At 32.4% G+C, this 11232-nt stretch overlaps 1 protein-coding gene across 1 annotated transcript; it reads left to right on the top strand.

Annotated features, from left to right (window-relative positions):
• Nucleotides 1–3981: 3981 nt before the first annotated feature.
• LOC122514188 (protein deadpan-like) lies at nucleotides 3982–9838 on the top strand. Its single transcript, XM_043630855.1, is given in 5 exon segments — nucleotides 3982–4538; nucleotides 4788–4883; nucleotides 8610–9279; nucleotides 9282–9373; nucleotides 9376–9838. Coding segments are annotated over 5 exon segments (1371 nt in total). The 5' UTR covers nucleotides 3982–4445; the 3' UTR covers nucleotides 9796–9838.
• The last annotated feature ends 1394 nt before the right edge of the window (nucleotides 9839–11232 follow it).

Here is an 11232-nt window from a genome sequence, read left to right as displayed (position 1 = left end):
GTTTTATAGAAATCGTAATAAACAAAGTATTTACGACTACTAGAAAATAATTAGATATTCTTATCATTTGTCTAACACACATTGAAATTGTTTCCTTTTCCATGGAACACCCTATGAAAACGAGTTATATTTTCAACAGAATACGAACGATTTCCCTAATATTCCAGATGTAAACCATACGACCTCCCCTAACGAACAACAGGCCTGTTACTTTTTAAGGAAACCATTTGTTTCGTGTTAATAAAAATGAGAAATTGATGATGTATAGTAGAACGGATTTTTGTTTTGAAAAAATTGCTTTTTCCACTTGTTTTCTTTTTACCAAAACCGTGGGAGTTTTTCTTTAATATTGAAAGAAAAATGGGAAGTAATTATAGATACTATGGGATATAGAATGAGTAGGAGGGTGAATTTAGGCGTGTCATAAACGGAAGCAAGATCCTTAGGATTGAAGGATAATGTTTCCTTCCTGTGAAATCTACGGGAAGATCGGCGTGGGTGCCAACAACTTGGTGCAGGTGCCATCCTGGGATCAAAGAAGGAAGATGAAAGATCCTTTAACGGGGGTGAGAACTTCGAATCGAAACCTCGAATTTATTTCGCTTTCTCGACCACTCTTTTGAGAAGGAGGGAGAGAGAGAGAGAAGAATAGGAAAGGAAAAGAAAGATCTGGCTGGCTTTGTGGTCAATCCAACAACGCATAAACATTCAAAATTCTCAGAATCCTTTGCTCTCCATCTTTTCATTTTCTCTTCTTTTTTACTCCTTCCTTTTTTCCTTCCACCTAGTGTTTTCTTATTCTTCACTTCGTGAGGTTAATGAAAAGGTCCCGGAAAAACATCATCCCACTATAAAAGGGCAGAACAAAATGTATGGAAAGTGACGCAGTAAAAGAGTCCTTGGTGATTTGTTGTAAGAGTGAAACGGTATTTTCAAGGAATGCGAGCTTCACAATTGTCTCTCTTTCGTAAAAAATGTATCAATCGATCGTTTCAACTTCCTCTTCCTACTTCTTTTCTATCGACGTTAAGGAATTCGACAAATATTTCGAAACACATTCGAGAAAGGATTCTATTCTCTTTAAAAGCAGATGTGTGGTCGGTATTACGATTATAACGGTACGTATGTTCATGTGGATCTTGATCTGACGTAGTTCAAGGGGGGTTTGATCAAGTTGAGGAACTCGTAATAAAAAGAAGAAGAAGAAAAAAAAACACGTTGAATTCAAGGTCGACAGTTTTTCTTTAAAGCTAGCCACTCGTTACCCTCCAGGGACTTCCGAGTTTCGAACTGGATGCTCGCAGATGCAAGATGCTATAAAAAGAAAAGAAAAGGAAGAAGAAGAAAAAGAGGAAGATGGAATAGGGACAGAAATGTGAAAGACAGGGATAGAGAGAGGAAGTTTTGGATACTTTACTTGCTTATAGCTGCTTTTACAGGGACCACACAATAATATACTAGTCCCAGGGACAAGGCAACAGTTCAGCACGGTACATTATACATTTTCTGATCTTTGGTAGGTTTCCCAAATGAAACCGTAAAAAATTTACCACAATGATAGAGGTTTTCTTTTGACTAAACCTAACGGGACTCGTTTTCCGTAAAATACAAATATTTTCTAAAAAACGTACAATATATGTTTACAATAAATAGTAAAAAAATAAATTTAAATATTTGCAAGAGTTATTTGTTTAAAAAAAAAATTATTACTCGTGGATTTGTTTTTCCTATTTAATAAAAACGTCCGATTTGAATTATATCGTAAATAATGATCGTTAAAATCTACTAATCTATTATTTTTTATCAATACTGTTCTCTCTCAACACGGCAGCTGCTAATGAACGAATTTATCCGATGCTTATCGAAATAAATGGCATTATTATATCAAACGGTATTTAATGTAGATGAAAATTCAAAAGAAATTGTACGTCTTTTGAAATTTGTCGGATTATTTCGTTCACGAACACCGGAACACCCTGTTCCTATCGTTTATCGCGAATCTCGAGAATCGTGGCGTGTTATTGTAATCGTGTAATCATGGTACGGTATGTTGACCAAACGAATCGGAAGTGATTTATCCGATAATCTCATCTCGTTAACTCACAAATCTTGATTTTTCAAGTTTACGTCTGGCACTTTGACTTTTATTAGATTTGCATCTACATCTGCTCGATTCTCATACTCCTGAGCTTTTTCTTTTTCTTTTTCACGAGTAGTATTAATGCTAAACATTTTAAAGTCCTCATGAAACAGCTGTTTTATTTTTAAGCACTTTTCAAGTATTTTACTTAATGTTCGGTAAATAAATGTTGATCTTGGATTTTTTAAAATTACTCTAAACGATCGTTTTTCAATATTATTTATATTTTTTACATGATTTAAAAATTTACCAACTCAAACTGTTCAAATAAATCAATGCTTGTTAAAAAAAAACGAAATCTTATTTTTTATTTTATTTTTCCGACGAGTTCGAAAAAAAAGAAACAATCGTTAACAAATGACAACGTTAGTTTTCTTCAATCTTAGTTTTCTTACGGTATTTTCCGTCTACAATAGTCATCATTTTCGTACCTTTTTTTACCTGCTTACACAGCACAAAGCACACAAAAAAAATCATCGTAAAAAGACGAACTACAGAGTTTTTATTTTAAAGCATCGACCTTAGAAACATTTGTTGAGTATCGAAAAGTAAACATTTTTTTTTAACGAAGTGATCATGGCATGCCATAAAACTTTATCCGTCTATTATATCTATTTCAAAAATCAGATAATTACTGATTTTCTCAACAAAGAAAAAGTTCTCTCTCAATGAACGTTTTATTGCTTTTCAGTCTTTTAACCTTTCTTTCTTACACGTATTCATAGAATACAATGCATTAATATTAACACATAATCAGTATTATTTATACAATAGATTTTTTTTTTTTACGGAGTTTTAGATCATGCACAAGCGTACCATCGATCAGTCGAAAACTTTTTTTAATTATCCTTCAAAAATTTAATATTTTTGTCATCGTTTTGTATCAAATTGGAACTTGTAAAAATAATACTACAAAATAAGTACAATGATATTGTAAAGCACAAAAATTTGTTAACAATTTATACTTTTAAAGAAGAAATGGAGGTAACCTAAATTTTTAATTTATTCGTACATTTCTTAAAAGGAGGACAAAAGTTGCGTGCTCACGATGTAAAGAAAGAAAGAAAGAAACGTGTATTATCGATGCGGATACACACGACGTCCTCCTAGCGGTGTGTATTTTTTTCGTTCAAACAAATGTTTAAACGTTGTAAGAGAATTCCCACAGGAGACCCCTTTTTTACCTCGCGTGCATTCGTGCACATTGCGTTCGGATCGCATTGCGCACGCTGGCCACACTTATGACGTGCGCACATTCACCCATACGTTGTTACAAGGGGCAAACGTGTGTGTACCCTTCTCTATCAGATGATTTTCTATTGCGTGTCTTTACGCTTTGCCGCTCCTATACCTTATGCATGCTTTCCATTACTCTTATATATTTTTATTTATTTTTTTTTTAAATAAATTCAATTAATTTTGAGTTGTTTTATTTAATAGTACAACATAAACAAAAACATATATTTAAAATTTAATTAATATTAATTTTTAAAATGGATGACACATTTTAGTTATTATAAATAATTATATATATATATATATATAATTTAAATTATAAATAAATTATATATATTAATATATTAATATTATATTAATAATAGTATAATCTAAATTATAATTAAATTATATATATTAACTATATATAACTGAATGTTGAAGTTATTATAAAGAATTATAAAAATTTATGTTTACGATTTTTATCTTTAAAAAGATTTATTTAAAAAAAAAATATATATATATATATATATATATTTTTAATATAGAAATTATGTTCAAAGTTTTTTGTTATTTTTATTGAAAAGAAAAGGAAAGCTATAATAGAGCTTATGTACTATGACGAATCAAATATACCCCAGGAGGACGGCGTGAATTCCCACACATCAACAGGTCTCAGGAGGACCGAAAGTCTCCCCACTCTTAGTGTACCCTCTCCCCTACTCCTGAGGAAAACCTCACCCCACTCCTTGAGCCAGCGAGTGCATCGGCATGCGGTCTTCCAAATCGAAACGTCAAACAGTTACCCTGAAATATCCTAAGCGAGAAGTTGGTCTGTTTAGTTTCGAAAGGTTCTTACTCTTCACCTGAAAACAACTTCGACAAAATATTTTATCAAAATGTGGAAGTATTTTTCTCGCTTAAAATTCAAAGAATAGTAATGACTGTGTGATGTGTGAGTGCTCGTTCAATGTATCATTAAAATCGAGAATAAGTGCAATAACAAAAGCATTGCACTCTACTCGAATTAACAATCAAAATATTCGATTGAAGTAGTGTTGTGTGATTTTAAGTTTCACATTTTTCATAAATGGTGGATTACAATAATTACAAAATGTCGGCGAGCGAGGAGGATTTTGATCAACAATCACAGCAAGGAATGACCAAAGCAGAACTTAGAAGGGTATATATATATATAATTTTTCATTCATCTTTAATTTTTTTTTTTTTTTTATTAATCTTTAGTATTCCCCGACAAACCAGTTGTTACGAATAATTTTTCCCGACATTTTTTTTCTTTTTATTTGATTTTTCTTTGCTACACAATTTACGCGGGAATCGTGTTTACAACGTGATAGACGAATGATCATCTCTTTTTTGATATTATCATTAATTATTAATATTATTAAACAAAAAAAAATACAAATTTCAGAACAACAAACCGATCATGGAAAAACGAAGACGAGCACGAATAAATCAATGCCTGGACGAATTAAAAAATCTTATTCTGGAAGCATTAAAGAAAGATGTAAGTAGAATCGCTTAAGACATATTAATCTACATTATATTTTTTAGTGATATTATTTAAGATATTATTTATTTTCATGATAGAAAAAAAAATGTAGAGATTTGCGAGGAAATGATAAAGAGTATTATTTAAGAAACGTTTTTTTATAGTTGTAATATTACAAACGAAGGTCGAACCGTGTCGGACAGTGGAAATTTTATTCGTCCTTGTAGATGGTCGTAAAGTTTTGGTCCTTTTCGTTCGTTTTCCAATAGATTGTCCTTTTGTTTGCGGAAGTTTTTAAGGATGACCTTTCACGGAGTCCCTTTAGTACCACGAGATTATAGCTTTTAATCTTATGTCGTTGCGATTGGATTCACTTATCGCGCGCACACAAACTTACGTCTCTTTCATTGGTCGAGTGATTCATGCGACACGCTACGATTATTATTATTATTATTTAAAAATGATATAATAATATTTTCTACAAAATATTTATTCATTGTCTTTTCACGTGTGTGATATTTAGATTACTTTAGTGAAACTAAATGAACTTAGAATTCATAATAAACGACAACATCAGCAAAGCGATCCAATGATACTACGAGATTACTGCTCATCGTTGTGTGTCATTCTCCCTACTCTTATTTCATTACTACGTCGTACGTGTGTAAGAGAATTCGAAATTTACAAAACCCTAGATCATTTTAGGTTAACGACTATGATTCAAAATTATCAGTATTTATAAATGTTTGTATTTGAATTATTGTTAGAGTCTACTCGAGATCAATAAACGTATGTTCACAATTTCAAGTAAACTTTAGTTGATTAGCGTAACGAGTTAGTTAAAGAATATATAAATAAACAAGCGATAAAGATAAGGGACACATCGTTCTACGGTGTCGATTGGACAGTAGAACATTATTATAACATTATTTTGTATTATTTTCCTTTGTACGGAAAAAAAAGTTTTTTATGCAATACATCAAATATTATATATTGTATATATTATATTGAAACATTATTATTATGTATATTATACTTATTATAATATGAGAATGGAAGAGACGACAAAAAAAAATTATATAAAATTATATATATACGATTAATAAGAGAATAAATTCAATTCAATTTAGGGATTACGATTGAAATCATATCGAAATTTCGATGAGACTAACGATTTCTTTTAAAAGTAAATCGAAGGGAAAATATCTGGGCTTTTATGACGAAAAAAGATCAAACAAATCTTTCAATTTCTTTTACAATCATAACGCGTGATTTAACGATCGTTAAGAACGTGCAATGTACCCTCAAATTTAAGTTCCTAAATATTAAAAAAAAGAAATAATACAAGGATTTAAACGTTTTTTTCTTTTTCAAATAGAACTAATTTTAAAAATACATAATATTGTTTCACGTAATAATTAATTCAATTCTAATTATCTAATAACTTATATGATTGTTATAATGTGAATAATAACACGACTCAGATCTACGTCGTTATCGTTTAAAGTAATTCGTATAATGGATTCGAAATAAAAGTATTTGATAAAGCCTTTCGAAGAATCTTTCTTAATTTTTTTCTTCTTCTTCTTCTTCTTCTTTTTTTTCTCATAACGTCCGTCCGTCCACAACGCCTTCCGTTTAAAAACTTCGGTCCAGAACCACTCTGTGGAGTTGGTTTTGTCTTAAGATTTTACTTATTTAAAAGCGTGGGAATGAATAGTATAGGAAGGGACCCTTTAACAAAGCAAACAAACCTGATCTTTCAAATATACCGGGCTCAATTATAATTAAAATATATCGGCGACATAATACGAAAAAAATGTTCCTTATTTTATCAATCATTAAAATCTATAATAATTAACGATCCGTGCAATTTTTATTTGTAATTATTTATTACCAAGAACGTTTCCTGTTATAACGAAAAAAAAAGGGGGGAGAAGGAGGAGGAGGAGGAGGAGGAGGGTGGATGGGTTATTATGTCTCGTTTCGGTTAGGGTTAAAATAAGAAAAGATAAAAGAAAAAAGAAAAGAAAGAAAAGAAAAAAAATAACAAGAGAAAATGAAAAAAGGATGCATCCCGTTGGCAACTTCCTCGATTTCACGTAAAAGAAGGAAGATCCTGGCAGTTCTCCCTCCACCCCGCCGCGTAACACGATCCTTCAAGATTGATTTCTCAGACAGGCTATGTAACAAGGCGAGACGCTCTCACCGTTCTCTCTTCTCTTTCGTCCAGATGACTTCCGCTACCTGCTTACCTCCGTTGTCTGTCCGTTCAACACAAACACACACACACACACACACATACTCTCTCTCTCTCTTTCTCTTTTTGTCTCTCTCTCTCTCTCTCTTTTTTCTTCTCTCGAGTATATCTCTCTTTCTCACATATACACTTTCGTCCACACGAAACGCCCCCCGCGTTCGTGGGAACCACGAAATAATTATTACCAAGGGCAAAAAAAATCTCATCTCAGGTTCCAGTCTCCCTTTTGTTGACCGTATCATCTTTAAGGATCCACCTTCACGTTCTACGCGAAAAAAAAAAGGGGAAGGCGAGCTGTTTTCTTCCTCCCCTGCTTTGCTTTGCTTTAGCAGGTGCACCTCGGTCCGGAAATCGAATTTGGAAAATTGTAACTTTTTCATTTCAAATGTTGAATCGACTTTTTCTAATATATTAACATTTGAGTATCCTGATAAAAGAATATCTATTAATATTACGTATGAAAGTGTTTCTATAATCTGTGATTGTTGACAAATCAACAGAGTTTAGTTGTTGTTGCGTGAGAGTCCCTCGAATCGTCAAAACTTTTCGACAATAAAACCATAAATTTTGAATAGATTCATATCAATGGGACGAAAGGATACAATAGAGTTTCGACTTAACTGTGTTAAAGGGCTTCTTTTCGAATAATATAACTCGCTCTCGAATAGCAGGTTTTCTAGTAGAATCCTAAAACCTTCTTAGGGATATTCTTCAAATGTGTTCCCATGAGAAGATCAATTTCACTCGATCCCACAGTTTTTCCAATACCTTTTTTCCTAGATCGATCTGATTTATTTAATGTTCTTTTTTTATTTTTTTTTTTTTTAGTTGCTTTTTAATGTAGATAAACGTATATAGACTATTAATTGTATAATCAGGTGATAACGATAAATAAAGATCTTTCATGACTGTACAATAAATAATCTCGATTATTGCTCCAGAATGCAGTTAATGGTCACGTACGACATTGGCGATATTACAATTTAAAAATATTGCTGAATCTAAATCACATGCTTTAGTGCTCACAATAAAATAAGTTGTAAGCTACTGACGTTTCAGGTCTCTCATTATGGTAATAACTTAGGTAGACTCAATTACATGGGCGTTGCCTGGTCATTGCTTTGATATATGATCGGTATTCGCCTTTTATGTCTAAGAGCGATGCTCGAGGCAGAAATGTTTACTGATCTCCGTGGAGACATTGTATTTTCTATGAGTATTTTTAGCTTCTCGTCTTACCATCAGTTGATAATATAGATACCTGCTAGCACGACGTATATATACTGTTTTTTTTTCGCTACCAACCAACGGTAGTACTTATCTATTATCGATAAAATATCATTAGTCGATAAGATTGAAGAATCTTATCTTGTAAAAGTTTATTAAAAGAAAAAAAAGAAAATTTATTTTTACAAAGTTATTTAATTGAAAGATTTAAAATACAAATATATTCTAATGCAACGATTTGTCTGTTCTTATAGCCGACGAGACACTCAAAGATCGAGAAAGCCGATATTCTCGAGATGACGGTGAAACACTTACAAACCGTACAGCGTCAGCAATTGAATACTGCAGTAGCAACGGACCCAGCAGTACTAACGAAATTCCGTTCCGGATTTTCCGAATGTGCTATGGAAGTATCGCGGTACGTCAGCAACCTAGAGAACGTCGATCCTGGTGTGAAACAGCGTCTGCTATCGCACCTGAACAATTACGTTAGTAATCTCCAGCAAATGGGACCGTTCTACAGCCATTACGTGCCCTACATGCCGGAACGTCTCTACCCGGAGGTAAAGGTCGGCTACCACAGCGATCTAGCCAATGGAGATGAGAATAATAATGCTAGTGCACGGATACAGATACCTAACGGTGTTCAGTTGATACCTAGTAGACTTCCGACAGGAGAGTTGGCACTGTTAGTCCCACAATCAGCAACAATGTCTACAAACTTTCCATTTTTCCCACCTATACCTGAATCAATATCCAGGACGATATCATCGTCTGCTTTTTCATCGGTTCAAAGAGCACGCAGTCCTCTGGAAAGTCCGTCAACGTCTACGTCTAGCTTCGGTGAAGAAAATCCTCAAATGGAATGTTACCAGCAAACCCATCAAAACACGAAATTCAAGGCTCCTGAACAAGTTCCAGCAGCGGTAAAAGTTTTACCAGTTCACCGGAAACGCAAAAATTTCAGATCACTTCAACAAGCGACAGAAAATCACCTTTGTTATCGACGTCAAATGATATCAGACCAGGAATAATGATAACAGAAGGAAAGAACAACAGATTCGTAGTTTTTCCGAACAGGTGGATTCTGTCCCTACGATGAGTAATTTACGACAACCACTTTCAGTTATCACCGACAGGGCTTACAATCGTCCGTGTTCATCTCTAAGCAGCAATGATCTCAAAAGAAGCGCTTCCAATAGACTTTTAATAATTCCTGACAAAAGACAAAAAATAGATGACGAAACATCGTCTTCTCTCGTATCATCTAACGAAAAGAAAAATGTAAATGGTCATGGAGTTACCACAGAGGATCAAACAATAAACTCATCATCCTCGACGAATTTTAATACAAATCGTTCTAATACCAATACCTCACATGTTTTTTCGAATTCTGCTGGTCCATCCTCATCGAATGGAGATATGTGGAGACCATGGTAGTCCGATCTCCTCCTTGATTTGAAATAGATTGAATTGAAATGTATTTTTTTGTGATCTTTTTTTTTTATTCTCCTTCAACAAAATTGACGTATCAAAATCTTACGTTATCATCGAACGTATTATATACAAGATTAGTATCTATAATTGATCTATAATTTCAAATAGGTTAACCCTTAACGGTCGTAAGTTACCTCTTACGTGACAACAGTATTTTGTTGCTGCGGTCGTATGTCATGTGAGAGATGACAAGACAGATCCTGTCAAAACTCACTGTCTGTGAGATGTGGGCACAATTGCCTTGTCAATTAAACATCAACAACGAAACAATTAATATCTTCTGTAATATAACAATGCTTTTCGTAGTCAATTTTCAATTAGTTTAATCCGAACAATGAATGAAGAATATTTATAATTTTCGATTTTAATTCTAGCGATGAGACTAGCAATCACATCTTATTACATTCTAAAAAAAGAAAAGTTATACTTATAAAATATTACTTCATTTCGAGCAAATAACAATATACTTTTGTGAACGTATATTGTGCAACGTATTCGTGCAACAGAAAAGCATTCCTTCATGTTGTAGATTGTTTCAAAAAATATCATACATTAAAAGAACTTATAAATAATTATTTAAAATTCATATATTTGTAACACATTTTTACAAAAATAATTTTTAATATTAAAGTTTAATATTAAATTAATAATAAATTAAAATTGAATTAAATATTAAATTATATTTAATATTAAATATTTTAATAAAAAAAAAAAGGAACAAAAATTTGATTATTATTTCATCATTATAATAGAACAATAATTTATTTCAATTTTGTGCCAAAAGACGAAAGGTTATTTCTTTCTTTTTTTGTGTGTGTGGACATGAAATCAAACAAATAATACTTTTCATGAGGATCTTATAAATATCAAAGTTGCCATTCAATTGTTAACTCGCGACAACGAATATTATAAGACTTAAGAGTCACTTAATTCATATTAACAATAAACCTCGCTCGTGTTACAATTTCTGTAAATAGTTAACATTTAATGTAACTTAATCTTTAATTTAGTATTAACGAACGATGATTGAAATAACATGGATGTTTCTCGTTATAAGCGTATTTAGTATTAAGAGTTTTGTGATACGTGTAGCATAATATTGAAATAAACTATTTGTAGAGAGTTGGACATTTGTTTATGAAATTAATGTCTCTTTTATATCACTAATAGGGTATAGAAAATGTGAAAAAGAAAGTGTTAGGGTGGGGGATAGAAAGAAAGAAAAAAGGAAGAGAAAAATATAAAAAAAAGATGAGAAAGAAAAAGGAAAAAAGAAAAAAGAAAAAAAAAAGAGAGAAAGAAAGAAGAAAGAAAGAAGAGAGAGAGAGAGGAAGAGAGTTTCGCATCGGCTTTGTTGAAAAAGTTATCGGGCGGGAGACG

Source organism: Polistes fuscatus, unplaced genomic scaffold (assembly GCF_010416935.1).
Source record: "Polistes fuscatus isolate 324 unplaced genomic scaffold, CU_Pfus_HIC Scaffold14, whole genome shotgun sequence".
In the NCBI taxonomy this organism is placed as follows: domain Eukaryota; kingdom Metazoa; phylum Arthropoda; class Insecta; order Hymenoptera; family Vespidae; genus Polistes; species Polistes fuscatus.
This window is presented reverse-complemented; position numbering and strand designations above follow the sequence as displayed.